Below are 18739 nucleotides of genomic sequence, written 5' to 3'. Positions count from 1 at the left end.
TGTAGATGCTCAAAGCCCTCTCCACGCCCCTCCCTGATTTTCCATCTGTATTAGCTGATCTGATAAAAAAAGTCTGATACCTGCACACAAATTTTATCTCACTTGTATCCTTAGAGCATTGTAACTTCACAATATTGTCATTATCTGCCCATATCTGTCATTTAACCAATATCTGCCCAAGTATCCATGTGGCCTTACTTGAAAACTTCCGTGTCTCAGTGCACTAAGAAGCAATTTAGGTAGTTGAAAATATTTAGAGATTCTTCAAAATCAACATTTACATTATTGAAAAGAGTTGATAGTTGATTTAATTTACAGCAGGTAAAATCCTACTTGGATTTTTTTCCATTTGAGGAGTAAAATCAATTAACAAAAAAGAAAAAAAATGCAGCAGAGAAATTACTGTCTAAACAAAGAAGTTGAAAAAAACCCTAGAAAACTAAGATTAGCTGCTTTGTGCAAAATATCTTTATACTTTTTCACAGGCATAAGATTTTTAAAACAACAACAGAAAAAACCCCTCTAATATTATTATTGAAATGAGGTCATGTTACTTCCATTAGTTTTTTGTTTCATCTTCCAATCAATTCAACAGACATTTTATGATAGCTTGAGTTTATATGATTTTAAAGACCATATCCCTTTCACAAGCTCTGCCCAGTGATAATGGATTTGACTTGAAGTATGAAGGAAAAAAAGAAACAACAGAAGCTTCTCTGTTCTACTTTTTAAGCCTTTTTTTTTAATCAAAAATGCAGTAGGAGTCCTTCTGTCTCCCCCCTCCAAAAATAGCTTTTTAAAATTCTTTTCTGTCATTCTATTGTGTTTGCAGAACATAACTATAAAGGTTGATGTATTTAAATACATTATTTCGTTTTTCTCCATAACTCACAGAAAAGTGGATGAGTATGAACAAGACCCTTGTCAGTAGCTCTTTTTTTTTTTGTTTGATTGGCTTGGACACCACCCACTTGAAAGTAGTGGTTTTGGGGGAGTTTTCATTTTTCAGTGACATTTTATACTGTGAAATCACACTCCATCTGTGCATGTTAGTGTGGGGAATCCCACCTGATTACTTGCAGATTAGCAATCAGGAGCACCCTGTTCATTTGTTAGCCTTCCTTCCTTTCCTCCTGCACGAAGCCCGTGACCAAAGTCGTGGTTCTCTTTGTCTCTCCCACTGCCTGGGAGATCAGAAAACTTGAGACACACCTCCAGCATCTGATTTCAGGGCATAATTCTCATGTTCCTTTTGTGTTTGGGGAGACTCCATGCATTTGTGTTTCTTTTTACAGCCAGTGATGTGTGTGTTGTAGACATCCCAAGAGAAAACATCGATGCATTTGATAACAGTCCTTGCACACTCAGAGTGCAAGGCATAGTGCTCTTTCTATGGTCAGAATACAGAGGAAATAAAATTGAAATAAAATATTTCAGCTTCAGTAAGCTGAGATTGCTTCTTTGGCAGGCCACGCTAATTGAGTTGAATTTCTGGCTGCCTTAAAACAAGCTGGGGTATTCAGCAATCCATGTGGATCATTTTTAGATGGCAGATTCTACCCTAAGATAGTAGGTCAGTTTTTAAGCAAAAATCTTGGCACCAAAATAGTTTTGTTTCTAGAGGAGAATGCCACCAACTCACATTGTTGTTTCAGAAAGTCACTGCACATGTGGAAGCAGCCCTCAGTTTCCCTGTCATGGAGAATGAGAGAGACTGATGATGTACACATAATTCATTTATGCTCCTATCATGCTTCAGGGATGAAAGACACAATTAGGAAAGAACCATAATTACTGCATAATAAAGAAATTTTCATGTCAAAATGCTACTGAGAAAAAAATCACGAATTTTTGTAATATTTCTCCTTATACAGTGGAATGAACAGAAAGAAAAAAAGAGCATAGATAATTTTAGATTTACTCCTGAACTATACTTGGTTTTGGAGTCTCAGGTGATTCTACCTAGGAGTGGATCTTGTTAATGTTGCTGGCACTCAGTTCCTAAGAAGAGGACAGGTCTTTCCTTGCTGACTGGCAGCAACTAGCCCAACGGGGAGGGGAAACCCAAGGTCTATGGCTTGGTAGCTGTCTTGAGCATCTGTGTACTCTGCTTTCACAGCCCCTGCTGATTTGACAAGTTAAGCTTGGAGTTTCTAGATCTATTTTGTATTTAAATTTTGAAAGATCTGTTTTCCTTTCCATTTATGCTCTTCTCTTTTTCTGCTTGTCTTCCCACACACATGTAGTTGCCTCACAGTAATGTTCTACCTTCTGTTCCAATACCTTAATTAACTTGTGATTTGTGCACAAGGCCCTTTATGACAAGACCCTATCCCTTCTCTCTCTCCTCCCCTTTAAATTTCTCTGCTTTGTGACCAAGATGGTAGAATTTCCCTACTTGCATTTGCTACTTGGGAAGTACTGAGGCTTTCAAAGGAGAGCTGATGGGCTACAGAGCTACTGGCCAGATATAGTCCTGGGCGTTAGCTGGCTGCTTAATGGGTTAGTGCTATTGAATCCACACTTAATGATGTCCAAAAGTATTAGTTCCATCTTGTCTCTAAATCTAATTTGCTTCCATTCATGCTTGCTTTCCTCTGCAATTAGTGCTGTTTTCTCCTGCACAGGCTCCACCCCATTATCACTTCTTTCACTGTATGAAAACAGGGCAGGGCCCCTCTGATACATGGGAGCAGCTTTGGAGTTCTGGTCCTGCAAAGGGCTGAGCACTTTCAGTTTCCTTTGCAGCAGAAAGCTTTCAGCATTGCACAGAATTATTAAAATGTTCAGCATTGTAACTTTCTGAAATACCTTCCAAATGTGGAACTGCAGCGCAGACAAGAGGGCTGGGCAAGGGGAAGATCAATTGTGGCAGATTATTACAGCTTTATTGTCACATAATTATAGTGCTCTACCCCAATGTTTAACTAGTGAATTTAGTTATTGTAAATTGCTTATTGCCACAGGTGTCAAAACCAAAAAGATCATAATGCTAACCCCGTCAGAACTACCACCAACACATGAAACACGGAAAAAGATTTTTAATTATTTGTGATGGCTTTACCTGAATCCTTATTGCAGAACTTTTAAATTACAAAATCTGTATTAAGAAGCAAAAGGCCTGATATATCCAAGCTCTAGGACAGCTCTGAGGCAATGGAAGGTCATCCTACTGCAGCAAATTGTAGCACTGCCCATTTACAATACCATGCAATGCACTTAAGGAACGCTTTGTCCTGATCTGCAGTTGGAGGAGTAACCAGAATATTCTTTTCCTTCAAGGCAGAATGAAATGATATGGAAGTTTTACAGCAGGCTTTTCTTTACCCCATTATCGTGCATTTGAAGAGGTTTCTTAGTTTCAGTTAGGAGGTCCAAGGGCAGCTTTTAGAGTACAAACTGTTCCTCTGAGCAGGAGATCAGCACCTCGGCCCCCGCCTGGGTTTCAGACACACTTCTGGATGTCACAGTGCCATTTGCATGGCAATATCAAACCAAACTCATATGGCTTGCTTCCTTTTTTTAATTAACTGGGAATGCCAGTGATCCAGTGAAGTTTGTGTTGCTGGATAAAAGGGCTGGTCTGTGAATAGCATTGTATTTGCCAAATGGTTCGCTAGTCATTTCAGTACAAACAAATGGATGGTGTCTGTAAGTCTGCAAACACTGTTGACATTTAGCCTTGTTTATGTTACTTTCCTTTTGCTGCATATTTTTGGCTAGAAGAGATACTGTCTGAATCAACATTGACTTCCTAAGCAGAAGCTAAGGGCCCAGTCTTGCATCCCTCATTCCTGATGAGTAGCACTACTTACATGACTAAGGATTGCAGAATCAGGTCCTATGTTTATTTGACTTTAAATTTCATTGCTATTTTCATGTAATTTAATTTGATTGTATTTTGTTGTATCAGAAATTGGTCAGGCGACAAGTTCAGTATCACCATTTTGTTTACTGTTGAAAACTTTTAGTTCTTACCATTCTTCATGCTGTAGTGTGACATTCCCATTCCATTTATGTTTCTGGAAATTAACCCCTAAAATATCTGATACAGCTAAGTGCTGAGTACCTCCTATTCCCAGAGAGACTGGAGGCATTCAGTCCCTCCTAGCACCACATCTGAAAGGGGGATTGTGTTTGCAAAAGGAGGCCTTGGTATGTGCCTTGATTTCAGACATCAGTGGCCAGCCGCACCAAGGCAAATCCCTAGCACAGAAAGGCTTTTCTTTTCTTTGCAGAGACAAAATAATGATGTAAGCTTAGAGCTGTATGATTTTTCCTCTAAGTTTCATCTCCCAAACAATATATTCTTATTGTTTTTGTCATATCCAGGTCAAATTTAAATTATAATTTAGGATTAGGCAGAGGCATAGAGATGTTTCCAGGTCTTTCCAAAGTGAGACAATGCTCTGGTTTGTGTTTTGGTTGAGGAATATACATTCTTGTGTCTGAGGTATAGTATTTCCTATAACTATTCATAAACATGAGCAATTTAGACATTCTTGTAAGTCAAAACTAAGTGTACGATTAATACCTATTATGAGGCCAATTTTAAACAATTAATTTGACAGCAATTATAATTTTATGTTACAGGCTTTCAGGAATAAATAACCAAATTCATCTTTGTAATCTAAGGAACCTAGGATATCTTTATGCAGAGATGATCTTGTTATGCACAGTATTGCATATCTGGAATTTCTGAGTTTTGCTCCCACCTATCTAGATGCCTGTAGTGCCAGGGATAAATAATTACCTGAGGCTTATTAATTGTATCAGCAAAGAAAAAAATATATACCTTAAGTGTAAGCATTAATATATGTATACACAATACATCCACAATATATAACAAACCATCATAATAGTACAAAAATAGAGGTCCTGAATATGTTCTGTTATTTATGTGTTTGGCAAGCTTAGGGAATGGACTTTAGTATGAGTGAAAATTCTCTTAACATTTTTAAGGTTATTTATTGTCATTTCTATTTGAGTTTTTAATGGTCCTGTATTTTGTAATGCTTTAGCAGGAAAAAATACTGTAGTTATCTTTTTTCATATTCTTTAAGCAATATTTCTAGCTTAATATATTGTGCCAGGTTTTCCAATATTAACCAAGAAAGACAGTAAAATTCAATGAACAGCACTCTGACATCCACAATTTAAAACCTGTGATTGAAGTGAAATGTGTAAACTTCTAGTGGGTTATCATGTGCTTTGGAATAGAGTATTGTTGGAAGTAATTAGAAAATATATTAAGGTTTCCTGGTAATGAAGGTATGTAAGTTTTAATAATTGTTGCTTTCTGAATAAGTGTCAAACTATATCTTTAAATGTATATGGAGTTACAAGTTAGGTCACTTCTGAATGGAATGTAAAACAATACTAAAATGCTTCAATAACTTATCTCAGTGTTGCTAATAAAAAAAAAAGCTGTTAACCATTAGTGCAGTTTTGAGTCATTTTGTTGATTAATTCAAGAAAACTCTCTGAGAAACTGTTGTACCTTTTGGTAGACAAAAGACCACTCATGAAATCCACAGTTATTTGATGCTTTGAGAGGAAAACTCTACAAAGGTGCTTGTTGGCCTTGTGAATAATATTTATGAAAAATCCCATCTTTTGAGGCATTAGAATGGTGCCATGTATGGTTAGGCAGGTATATAAGGGGGGGCAGTAAACTTGTTTCCTCTGTCACAGAAAATACCTTGGGAATGTGGGAGCTCTTTCTCCTCTGTCACTATTAAAATCCAGTAGGAATTTTTGTGGAAGGCACTGGGTTGAAGATGAGCAGTGTGGGTGGATTAAGTGTGTAAATATCAGTGCCGGGGTGCTCGGCCAGGGTGAGCCAAATACGGGGTTCTAGTGCTGCAGCTGGAAACGCAGACTCAGTGAGTGATGGGTGTGCAAGGCCTGTCCCAGTGGACAAATACAAGGAGCATAGAGAAAGAGTGATCTTTCTTGGGTAATCCTGCCCAGCCTTACTGCAGTCACAGCTCCAATCCTGCAAATAACCCTGAACACTCACTTTGGTTTCCCGTGGGAAGAATGTGCGGTGAGCATCCTGAGGATAGCCTCCCTCCCCAGGCCCACGTAGGATTCTCCTGAGGTAAAGCAAGCTTAGGAGAAGCAGCAGCCAGCCTTGCCAGTGCCAGTAGCACCACCCAGGTCCATGGTAAGTGTTTGCAGGATGGGGTCCCTGACAGGTGGCCCGCTGTCCGGAGCACCGCTGAGCATGCAGTGGGAGCTAAAGGAAAACATGGCTGGGGCTCCTGGTGTCACATCTTCATTAATGCTCCCCCTTCTGAATAGCATATTGGTACTTTTTATTTATTCCACCAAAACACCATGAGTCAGGACCTGACATTTTAGTGTTCTGTGTCATACTGAGAAAAATCTGTGGTTCAGCAGTAGGACAATTATATTATTTTGGAAGGGCTAGAAATAATACAGCATTTGTGAGACAACTGTAACATTTATCCAGACTCAGTGTGACATTGTTCTTCCTTTTATTTGGAGAGCACTTCCAAAAAAGTATCAACTAGGAGCACAGAAAAAAAAATACAAGAAAAAGTGGCAATTATGAATCCATTTAACCCCCATTGGGTATAATCTCATTTTGTAGAGTACCGTTGGCTGTTCCACGCCTAAACTTCTATGCAGTGAGCTGTGAATATAGTCCTTATTGTCTTGTGGGCAATATGACTAAGGAAAAAATATCTCTGTATTACAATGGAGCACTTGTCTGAATGGCATAACCTAAGGTCCATAACATCAAATCTAAAGTTGTAATTATACAGCTGCAGTCACACCACTCAAGTGAAGGCTGTGTCAGCACTTGCATTATATAAGGAATCCTGTTTTCAAGGGTTGATGAGTCATATGCAAAAAACATTTATCACCAAACAATTGTTCTGATTGTTCTGAAGCAACATCTAGGTAGGGGCCTTTCCCCAGTAGGACATGGTCATATCTTCTGCAGTATGCCATGGCGTACTTTGTTAATGAGTGTATCTTTTTTGAGCTTGAAAATTGCCTAGCAAGTTTGTGGGTTTATGCAGTCTGATTATTGTAAAAACATAAAGTGGGAAAAAAACCAGGGTGGCCAAGGTCTCCAGTAACAAGGATTCTCTTTCTCAGAAATGATAAAATTTCAGGGAATTTTTTCCCAGTTTGTCATCCCTGATTTTGCCTGAAGTTCTTGGATCTGAACACTTCCTTAGAAGACCCAGTCACAGTTTTTGTTTTTGAGCTGTCTGGAAATCGAGCCTCTCAAGCTCACAGTAACTGTTATTGCCATTTGAAGCAGCCGCTCATTTGCTGGAGAGGAGCAGACAGGAAAGAGGTTTATTTACAGCAGCACCACAGAGGTGAACCACTCTGCACCCCTCCCACATGAATGTCAAAGGATTACACTTAGGACTGAGACCAAATACTGGGATCGAGCCCAAATACTGGAAACCACAGAAATTTTCCTGCTACATGAAATTTCTAGATAGGTATAGTGGGTGTGAGTGATTTCAGCTAAGAGAGGCTCCTGCCCAGAGCAGTGCCATTTACAAGCAGGTGTCCCTGAAGCCACCCCCACGTCAGGCATTGCACCCAGGCTGCCTTGCCCGCCCCATTGTCCGTGGGGCGAGACGAAGGCCAGCCAGTTCCTTTAAGCCGATCTCCTCTGATCCGGGGCGTCTGTAGCGCCCTTCCTGCATAGAACAGCCATTGTTCAGCTGCAGAGCACCAGTGGGGTAGAAAATAGCATGCCATGCTGGGGATCAGAGAGGGAATTGTTCCTTAATTATCTCTTACTGAAGGAAAAACCCAAGGCATATCCCGATATGTGGCATGACTCTGTCAGAACACAAGTCTTTTAAAAACGATTTGGGGAGGGGGGGGAACCAATTCAGAAGCTGGCAATCCTCACTTCTCCTGCAGGTCTACCTGTGATTCACTCACTGACCATGGAAAGAAATAAGTTTTCTGCTTTGGATTCTACATTACGAAATGGAAAATAATAGTACTTATCTCCCTGGTAGGAGTGCTGTGAGGATAAATGAATTAATTAATGTTTGTAAAGCACTTTGAAGATGAAGAACATTATATAAGTCCTCAGTGTACAAAAGCTTCCTTCTCTGACATAACCACAGTAAGCTATAAAAATTTCCTGCTGAAAATAAACACATGTTGCAAATAGGGGTTGGGTGTGTATGAGGCTGTGGTGCCCCAGCACTGTGGGTGAGCCTGATTTCCTGAGCACCCCAAGAACCCATCACCAAAACCTTTCTTAGCCCTGCCTGTGCCCAGCAATGGTGCTGAGGGCTCTTTGCAGCAGCTATGGCATGCTTTGACCATAATATCTTTTTGCCAAACCCATGAATTTTTACCTCAGGGCTCTTTGGGCTGAGCTGGCAGGTTTTGGCCATCACCACCTCAGGCCAGCCCCAGTCCCGTGTGCCAGCAGCCACGGCAGGTGATGGCTCACCAGTGTCTGCAGGGCTGCTCCCTCCCACTGCTGCAGCTCCCCTGTGTGAGCAGCTCCCTGTCAGGACTGAGGTCCCACCACACTGTCTGCCACACTTTGTCCCTCCTGTTCAGGGCACTGTGACTGGTCCCCATGGTGCTCAGAAGATCCCAGTCTGGTGGCTGAATTGGCTCTCGTTGGTTTTTTATTGAAAGTCAGTGATTTCAGTTCACAACTTGGAAGTTAAAATTTTTCTTGCCTGTTTTTCAATGCCCCCATCCTGTGTTAGTCCTTGCTCCTTTATTTTTTTTTAAACTCAAGCCAGGAACTGTGTTTGACCCCAAAATTCTCACATGAATAACAAGGCAAATTAAGAGGATGCAGAGAAGAAAAACCAACACTTCAGCCATATAGAAATGGGACATTTATCAAGAGAGACATGTAAGAAAAGGTTTGTGCATTGAGATGAATAGGTTAAAGATGAAATTCAGGATTTCTTTGGGGCTCTCCTCAATTCACAGCTGCCACATAGATCAATTTGAGAACCTCAGAAAAAGGCCACCTTAGCCCTGATTGTGTCTCATTTCAATTTTCCCTTTGCACACCTAGCCCTGTTCCAGTCTGTGTGCTTGGTTTTCTTTTAAATCCTTTCAGATTATGCTTGTTAACCTGTTGCTGGCTCAGCCTGCCAGCTGGAAACAGAGCAGAGCAGTGTGCTGCTCCTGGGGGCTGGAGAAGCCTGCCCCACTCCCCACTGCCACAGCTGAGGGCTCTGCTCTCCCTGCTGGGAGTCTGAAGAGGGTGACAGCTTTTACCCAGGAAAGTTTGCTGCCATGCCATGTTCATCCAGATGCCAAACACACTGAGACACATCACCCACACAACCAGACATCCCCAAACCCTGGCCAGCACCAAGGAGCACCCAGTGGGGCCACTGAGTTTTCTATCCCCTGACAGAAGAACTGTTTAATAATGGGAGGGCTTGTGGGTGTATTCACTAATCATTATATAACTGTACATTGGGGTGAAAAAGAAGAAAACAAACTGAAAAGCTTTCCCAAAGGATAGAGGTGGGAATCCCATTAACATGACGGCTCCCTCTTTAGTTGCCAAAATGATTGACAGCAGGATAAGGTCAGAAGATGAAAACCAAGCCATGGGGGACAGAGCAGGGAGAGGAGGGGGCCAATCAGTTGAATAAAAAACTGAGTGTCAGTGCTGGGGAAGGAGAAAACCGACACTCCCACTAGAAAAATCCTCACCCTCTGCTCCCCTACTGTTTGTTTGGGGAAAATGCTGCAGCTTAATCAGAATTATTTACAAGATAATGGTCTATTGTTTGTAGTAAGACAGATGCTGTCTGTGGGAATTTGGTGGTTTATGCTCTATGCATTACAGTGCCATTGCTGTGTGCAGATGGGATCACAGTGGTATTGTTGTTATCCACTTTTTGGAAATTTGGAGGATCCTTACTGTGAAAGGAGGATCCTTAAAGAGAAAAAAAGAAAGAGTATTCTCAGGCCCAGAGCTGGGATTTCTCTTAAGGTAGAACTGTGTGTGGGAGAAGAGGATGAAGCAGAAGCACGTTGCTTGAGACTTGCAGCATGAGGGGTCCCTGGGCTGACTGTACTTGGTGGTGGCAGACATCAATTCAAGAGATGGATGGAGGGAGGGATGGATGGATCCTGTGTGTGTTTCCATAGGTGAGGAAATACATCTTGGGAGATGTGCCTGCTCCCTCCTTTGCTGGGGACTGGCAGAGTCACTTGCTTAGAAGGTGGTGTGAGAGGTGCACAAACCTGACTGTGTGGAAGTCAGGCTGGCCTGGTCAGTGATCATCCTCTGCCTGTGTGACTGCAACCATGGTGCTCCCTGCTGTCCCCCCATGCTGCAAGCTAAACACTGAGCACCTCTGTTCACCAGTAAACTTCACCCTGATGATCTACGGGTGAGGCTGTGTGAAAGGAAAGCTAAATTTCTGCTGGATTCACGTTGGAACAAAAGCCCCAAACTCCTAAAGAGAGAAGCCTATATTTATTTAGATGGTCAAATGCAAGATTTTATTTTTCTTTTACATTTTCCAGCAGAAAATCTATTTCTATAAGCATCCCCTTCTGGCCCGAGTAGAAAGTTCAGTGAGGAGGCCTAGAGGCCTGGCTCAGTGAGGAGGCCCCTGGCAAAGGGGGCAGGCCCATGATGGGCAGGTGGGTGACCCTCTGCCATCAGCTACTGCACACAGGAGGAACGGGGAGCTCAGGTGAGCTCAGTCAGCATCTCCATGTCCCCAGCTGTCTGGGTGTGTCCCAGCAAGGCATGGGGGACAGCAGCACCCACAGCCTTCCCCATGACCCTGGGACAGGCACCAGGCCCACACCTTGCAGAGCTCCGCTGTCCCAGCAAACCCTGCCGTGCCTCTGCTGCCTGGCCCACAAAGCCTGGGGGATGAGAGGAGCCTCCTCAGGTCCCTGCACGGTGCAGGATGAGGGGGTGGAGGGTGCCTGGGCAGGGGTGGGTGTGTGTGTGTCTGTACCTGAGCTTCCTCTCTCAAAAATCTGCTTTTAGTGTGCAATAGCTCACATATTACCTCGGCAGAGATCCGTGTGCACCAAAGGCAACCAAGAGACGACAAATCACCAGAAGGGCTCCAGAGGGGATTTTGAGCATCCACGTCTGGTATCCCAAGATCCATTAGCTTGCAGGTAAAATGGAAAACTATGACCATCTCTTTTGTATGCAAAATAATTAAGCTTGTCTTTCCATCACTGCAAAATACCTGAGTTTCCCTGGAGAAAGCAGAGGGCCTGAGATTAGGGAATGAGACAGGGAAGGGCAAAGAATGGCTAATTCACAGTTTTTGGGGTCTGTGCAGCTGGAAATGGGTTTCCAACATTAGCATGTTCTCCTTTGGATGGGCTTTTCCTGGAATGGGTGGTGGGAGATGGTAGGCCCTGATTCCTCTCTTCCCTCTGGGCTCAGTGGGCAGCCAGGAATGGAGCTGATAGCATCAGATCATGAGTGGAAACCACTTTGCCCAAGAAAAGGGATCTCCTCTGACTTTTGTGAAACAGAGTTTTCCAAGAATACCCTTGAAGGGTTAGATTGGCACAGGAGATTGCAATTCCTGAATGATTGCGTTTTTTCCTAAGTATTTCCAGTGAGATCTGTACTGGAAGCTCTAAGTATTTTTTTCTCCAAGTCAGCATTTATTTGCAGAATCCTAATTTTGTATTTCCTGACATTTAAACTTTTCAGCCTAATGTTCTAATAAGGATTCTGTCTGTCCATCTAAATAAAGCTTCGTTCTAATGAGGACACCATCCATCTCCTGAGATGGAGCCATAACGACTTCCATCCTCAGTGTAATTTTAGCTAGGCTCCCTTCCCCACCCTCTTCTCCCCACAGACCTTTGTTTGGGGTGAAAATTATCTGTTTTGGGATGAAGTTGTGCAGAATTTCATTTTGGGTAAAGTGACTGTGCTATTGTGTGAGCCTCTGCTTTCTCTCTGAAAAGGGGGATTTTGCTCACTCCCCGTTGTATGTTCAGTGCCTGCTTATTTGCAATTTCTGTTCATAAGACTGTGGGTTTTCATGCCAACGATTTTCTGTTTGAGTTGTTGGAGTAGGGAGGTTGTGGGAGCATGCCAGTGTCAAAGGTTGTCACTTGAATGATAATTAATAACATTATCAGACTGATTATGTGTTTAGATGTCCAGAATCAGGAGTGAATTGAACTTGTTAAATTTAATTCCTACCTCCGAATGACTGGGATATTGGCGTGCTCACCAGTCTTGCGTTTGCATAAAGGACAAAACTGGGGATTTGAAAGGGCAATGACTCATGAGAATTGCTGAAATTCTGGGCTTTTGGAGCTCGCAGGGCTTCTCCCACAGCACCATGGCTGTGAGAGTGTTTGCTAGGCAGGAGCAGGCACAGAGTGGGTACAGGGTGGTGTTCACAGACCCTGGTTTCACTCTGCCAGTTGCTGACTGAAACATCAAGTCATTTGAGATTGGAGATTATGTCTTTTAAGGTCCAGAAGAGCCATTTCACGTGCAACTGATTACCTCTGTCAGAGGCAGGAGAGCCAGGTCCCACCTCAGTGGGTGGGATCTGAACTCAGGCTTTCAGAGGTCAATAACAGGGTTTTTAGACCTTTGTGCTTCTCAGTCCCTTATAGCCAGACCTTTTCTGTTAAAACTGTTTAAATTGCAAACCACTAATAAAAGGATCATATGTGTTTCCCACTGAACAGGTTCTTTAAGGCTATTATGATAATTAAAAACATATGGTGCCTATGCAAGTCAGAGGGAAACCACAGATGTACAAATTAGGTATTATATAAGGTTTTTCTTTCTTGCCCTTTCAAAAATGACAAGTCAAAGAAGTATAAGGAGATAAAGATGATATTTTTCTGGAGATGGTAGGTAGGCATTTTGGATTTTTAATCATGAAATATGTAAACCACCTTTCTTATACATAATCAGAAAAAACTCTTTCTAATAAGCAGGAAGAACAAAACATAGTAGCATACGACTGCAGTATTTATGGAAGGAATAAGGAAACACTTTGTTTCATACAAGTTATTGGAGACCAAGAAACCTTTTACATTTTTTATGATGTTTCCCTGCACAGACATGGAGGATTATATTTATTAAATATTGAATTATATTGAAATTGGATTGATGCAGCCAAAGAAGGACATTTCTTTGTATTCCATTTTTTCTCCTTTTAAAAAAGGGAAATGTACTCATATTGATTGCAGTACAAGTAGTCATTTGTTTTAATTTAAAAATATAGGATTGATTTTGAGAAGGTGATAAATACTGCTAATAAAAAAATTCAAAATGGGGATTTATAATGATTCTCTGTTAAGTCAATGGTTTAGAGGGGCTAACTCATAATAAAAGTAGAGACGTGCTGAAATATCCATAGCTAATGGATTATTTGCCATTTGCTAGTGCTGCAAACTTTCCTTGGTTTGCTGGGTCCTGCTACAAAAAGTAAAATTTATATCATCTAATGCTCCTCACTCCTTGCTTTGTCTTTCTCCTGCTAAAAATGGGCAGCTGAGAGTCTAGCAAGCAGCTGTGGGGCCTGCTCCCTATGCAGATGGGCTCAGGTATTGCTGAGAGGGGCCAGAGCCAGGTGTGGCTGTATCCATGGGGTTTGGGTATCCCAGAGAGGGGCCAGAGCCAGGTGTGGCTGTATCCATGGGGTTTGGGTGTCCCAGAGAGGGGCCAGAGCCAGGTGTGGCTGTATCCATGGGGTTTGGGTATCCCAGAGAGGGGCCAGAGCCAGGTGTGGCTGTATCCATGGGGCTCAGGTATTGCAGAGAGGGGCCAGAGCCAGGTGTGGCTGCAGCCATGGAGCTCAGGTATTGCAGAGCCAGGTGTGGCTGTATCCATGGGGCTCAGGTATTGCAGAGAGGGGCCAGAGCCAGGTGTGGCTGTGGCCATGGGGCTCAGGTATTGCAGAGCCAGGTGTGGCTGTAGCCATGGGGTTTGGGTGTCCCAGAGAAGGGCCAGAGCCCCCCAGGTGTGGCTGTACCCATGGGGTTCGGCTTTGCTGGCCGTGCCCTGCCCTGCCCGATCCCCTGGGCCCCGCAGCGCTCCCGCCTTGCGGCACCGGGACGGGCACCGGAGCCCTGAGCTCTCTGTGCCCGCAGCACCAGCACCTGCCCGGCACCTTGCCGTGCCTCTGGCCGCAGACACCCTGCTCTGGCCCCTTGGCGCTCGTCGCCTCCCGTGTCCCCGCGAGGATCGGAGCCGCAGCCAGCCCGCTGCTGTGGGGCACAGAGAGCATCCCACCGGCACAGAGCACAGCCTGCCCGGGGATATGGACTCCCCTTGTTGCGGCTCCCAGGCACGGCACGGAGAGCACCCTGCCCACGGTTGTGCTTGCCTCTGTCCCGGGAGGGGAGAGTTCTCGCCCGGCAGCCCCGAGAGCCAGCCCGGGTGTGCCGGCGGCTGCTGCTGCTGCTGCAGCCCGGCTGGGGCACTCCAGACACGGCACCTCGTGTCCCCCAGCACGGACACCCCGGGCAGGCTGCCTGCATCTACAGCCAGCATCTCACCCCTAACTACAGCCCAGCCTTTGCAGACCCCTTGCTCTGTTCACTGATGCTTTGTTCTGTCACGCAGCAAAAAGCAGGCATTTTTTTTCCCCATTCTTTTTTTCTTCCCAAATAAACTTTTAGAAAAGCAAAACCACAAATCTGAGGAAATAAGAGCGGGAGAAGCCTGATGCTAACGCTTCAGGTTTGCAGGAGTGGTGGCTGAGCAGGCATTTCTGAACAGAGCCTTTTCTTTTCTTGAGTGAGTGATAGCAAACTCAGTGTTATTTCGCATGTAGGTATTACCATTTTAACTTTTACTGAGGTAAAATAACACCTTGTCACTCAGTGCAAATACCAATCACAAAATGAATTAATTGTAATAACTGTTGTCAACAGAACAAAAGACTTGTTGCTTTCCTAAGCAGATTTCAGTGCCACTGATAACTATATACAGAGGTTCCCTTTGGGCTTATTCAGCGCATGTAGTCAGAACATAATTTCATCTGTCTTTCTCTGTACTTTGTTGTAAAAGTCTCAGAAACTGAGTTAAAAACCTGTATTTTTTTACATATTGCTAAGCATACATTTTTCAATCCTTATGATTGTTTTTTCTCACAGAATCCCTAAACATTTTTACTAGTTAATTAACACTTCTTTTGTGGCTAATTTATTAAAGAATTAACATGTTTATAACAGTCTGCAGAATCTGTTGGTTCACCTTATGGTGTGATGGACAGTTATGCTGAGAGAAAATATGGGCAGCTGTTTTGCTACTCAAAATAAATTTTTGCTAATGTTACTTCTTCAGCCAGTCATCTTTATCCGAGACGAACACTGCCATCCCAATAGATGGGGGAAGTTTCTTTTGAAAATGGGGGAAGAGAGAAAAAATTTGCCAAGAAAAGCAGAATTCTTCATACTTGTGCTAACCACAAATTTATTCAAGCAAAGTTTTGGATGGGGGGGTGGGTTGGGGGAAACTAATTAACTAGTTTCACAAAGGAGCCTCAGTACAGCAGGAATTAGTGCCAATATGCTATACTCATTTTACGTGGCTATTTAGCTTAATAATCAAAAACACTATGGCATACCCTCTACATTATACTGCAAATGTTATGTATTTTCTTAAAGAAACATACATTAACATTGCAGCCTGGGATAGTCAGACATCACTGACTGACATGGAACAGTCAGACTGCCAATGGAACAGACTCTCATTAGGAACTGACCCACACACCAGTTAGAGATCCATTTTGCATCTTTGTTTAACAGAATGAGTGTTTTAGATTGCTTCCCCCCTCTTCCTTTTCAAAATATACCAACAGGATTCAGTGCTCCCTGCCCTCCTCAGGAGCAGGATCACAAACTAATATAAAATACATGGAAAAGTAATGATCCCTGTATCTTCCCCCAGAAATAAGCTGGAAATCAGGAAAATGCCCCACATAAAATTCTGTTTGGGTGAGGCTGCCTGGTGTGAAGAGAGAGTGGGAGGCTAAAGGAGCACCAGTGGAGCAGGTGAACATTGTTAGCCAGGGATAGGGTCCAGCTGCTCTCCCTTGGTTAAACAGGGTGCACCTCTCTGCTACAGCCCCTTCCTGCAGGAGAGCAAGAAGAACCCTGGAACCACAGTAAGACCTTGCTGAATTCTTTTCTTTTCTGAATGTGTTTGGGGTGGAGGGCCAGGAGCCTTGTGCAGCCCCTGTCTGGGCTTTGCAGTGGGTAACGTTAGCGCCATGCAGACTCAATGTGGTGGATTTCAGACATTTCTTTCCCCTCCAACCCTCTGCTGTCAATAACATTTGGTTTGTCTTTCTTGTTGGCAAATGCTGTGTCTTCAGCCACCAGTCGGTCAAATGTTCCTGCTTCTGCAGGGAGCTTGTTTTTTGTGTGGGCAGCTTGGCTCTGCAGCTGCAATAGAGCATCTGTCTGCCTCTATGGGCTTGTGGGGCTGGGGAAGGACCCTCTGGCTCATGGTTCTGCAGGGCTGACGCATGACTCAGTGTAAGCTGCAGCACGTTTGTTCTCACAGCCTTCTCTCCTTTGCATTGTTTAATGTAAACAGTTGTGAATGTGCCTGAGTGATTTTTGTCTCGTGTCCTTCCATGGCAGATGGGACATCCATGATGATTGTGCTGGAGCGTGAGTGGTTTTGTTTCAGCAGCCTTAGACCAAGGCTGTGGATGATCTTGTGTAGATGTAGGACGGCTGTGCAAGAAACTCTTCCTGCAGTTCAGGTGCTTATCAGAGAGAAGTGGTTGTGGGAGGCAGCTGCTCCTTGGGCCTGTGGGTTTTGTGCTGCTGTGGTTTTTGGGGCACCCAGCCAGCACTGCCTGAGTTCTGCTGCACCTTTGCCATTGTTCCTCTGCTCGGGGTTGCAGCTTACCTGAAGATGTAAGGCTTTGGACAGAGGCAGCAGCATGAAGAAGGTTGACCAGCATCTTCTATGTATTCTAATGCTGTGTGGGAGGGGATAGCAGCTCTGCTTGGGATGCAGCAGCCATCCTTCTATGGACTCATGGGGTGTTTTCAGAAAAAGCCAGTGTCAAAAACCCAGGTCAGGCTGGGCATGGGCAGCACAAATGGGCAGGAGGACAGGTCCACTCCCCCCTGCCATGCCTGGGAGTGTGTGCTGTGTGAGAAAGCAGGGAGGGAGCATGCAGTGCTCCTTACCCCCCTGTCTGCTGCCCCCCTCCCCTCACCCGTTTATATCCCAGTAAATCTGTTTGAAAGATAGAAAATACTCCCAGACTCTCATATAACACTGTCTCCTGTGCTGACTGGTGCTTTTTGCTGCTGTAACTTGGCCGTTGCATTGTTTGCCCACTGCTCCTTTGAGGCACATCAGTGACGCTGCTCCACTTTGGGAAGTTGGAAATTAGGGTGCCCCAGATCAGGTGGCTCCAGCCCTGGCCAGGAGCTTCCCACAGCAGAGCCTTGTGAGCCCTGGTGACTGGCAGGATGGGACCTGGGCTGTTTTGTTGTCATTGGGGCTGATTTTGGATTTGCTTCTCAGCCATTGCTGTTCTGTGGTATTTTCTGCTCCTCTTTGGGTGATTAACTGCAAAAAGAAACATTTCTCGTTTCTGTGAGCCACTCCTCTCCCTGCTTCTTGGCACTAGTTGCTAATCAAAACAGGTCTTTGATAGCCAAATGGCATTTGGCTGAGCCAAACACAGAGCTAGACACACAGGCTTCTTGTGATTAAGCGCTTTATTAATGTGAGGTTTAATGCAAGTTCACTCACAGTGTGAGGACCCAATGGTAAATGTTCAACAATCTAATTCTGTAGCACTGTGTTTTATTTAGCATGAAAATATTCCTGGGTACTCAAAAACAGTGTTCTGCTTAGGAGTGATGCTTCACAGGATTTTAAAATATTAATTTTTTGCTCCTTCCAGGGCAAAGGTGTGTTAGGCTGTCATTTTGTAAAGGGACAAGCTGCTGCCTTTTTTTTTTTTTTTTTTTAATCAAACCTGTTTCTATAGATAAACAAGTGCTGAGTATTAAACTAGTAAACTTTTACTGTATTTGTATAATTCGTGTTCATATGATCCCACAACATTCCAAGAGACATTTTGGGGAAATTTGTAAAATAAATGTGCTTCCTGGCAGAGACCTTGCGCGCCAAGTTTTAGCCTGGGCTGCATTTTCACAGCTGAGTTATAAACCCCTGAAAAACAGGATTTATAATGGAAATGCTGACACAACCTTAACCATAGCACTGCTATCTGGTGCTACTATAATATACTGTACGAAGAAATCAGTTCATTAGTTAGTTATAAACAAAGGACAGAGATAGTAAATTACAGTAGGTATTTCAGCAGTTTTCTATATATTTATGACACAAAAATATGCAGCTGCATTTTATTTCTTGAGACAGTATTTAAGGATTTCAGATTTAATACACGTTAGTTTGGTTATGCACATTGTGCATTTTGGTCTTGCTGTTCCTTCTTGTAGTTTTATTCATGGTATTTTCTTCTTTCTCTGTTGCTCATTAGAAAAATGTTAAAAATCCATTTTCATCTGATTAATAATAAAGCTGATCACATGTAACCTAATTTTCATTCACTGCTGCCCCTGTCTGTGGAGTCATATACAAAGTGACCTTTGAATCACCACTGGGCCCATAAAGCACAATAAGCACCATTGTCCTGTCAAAAATTGAAGATGTTTTACATCATTACAAAATTTAATGTTCCATCTTTTCAAATGCACTACTTTTCAA

At 43.4% G+C, this 18739-nt stretch overlaps 1 protein-coding gene across 8 annotated transcripts in view; it reads left to right on the top strand.

Moving 5' to 3' along the window:
- Positions 1-18739, top strand: part of ZNF536 (zinc finger protein 536) — a 344528-nt gene that overhangs the window by 227237 nt on the left and 98552 nt on the right. The window contains exon 11 of one of the 8 annotated variants that reach the window (XM_058034048.1): positions 4594-5406. The exons of the other annotated variants lie outside the window; for them this stretch is intronic. Coding sequence (XP_057890031.1) covers positions 4594-4607 — 14 coding nt within the window. The 3' untranslated portion in view covers positions 4608-5406. Of the gene's footprint in view, positions 1-4593; positions 5407-18739 lie in introns of those variants that run through there. 8 annotated transcript variants of the gene reach the window in all.

The sequence above is a fragment of the Melospiza georgiana genome, chromosome 14, assembly GCF_028018845.1.
Source record: "Melospiza georgiana isolate bMelGeo1 chromosome 14, bMelGeo1.pri, whole genome shotgun sequence".
NCBI lineage: Eukaryota > Metazoa > Chordata > Aves > Passeriformes > Passerellidae > Melospiza > Melospiza georgiana.
This window is presented reverse-complemented; position numbering and strand designations above follow the sequence as displayed.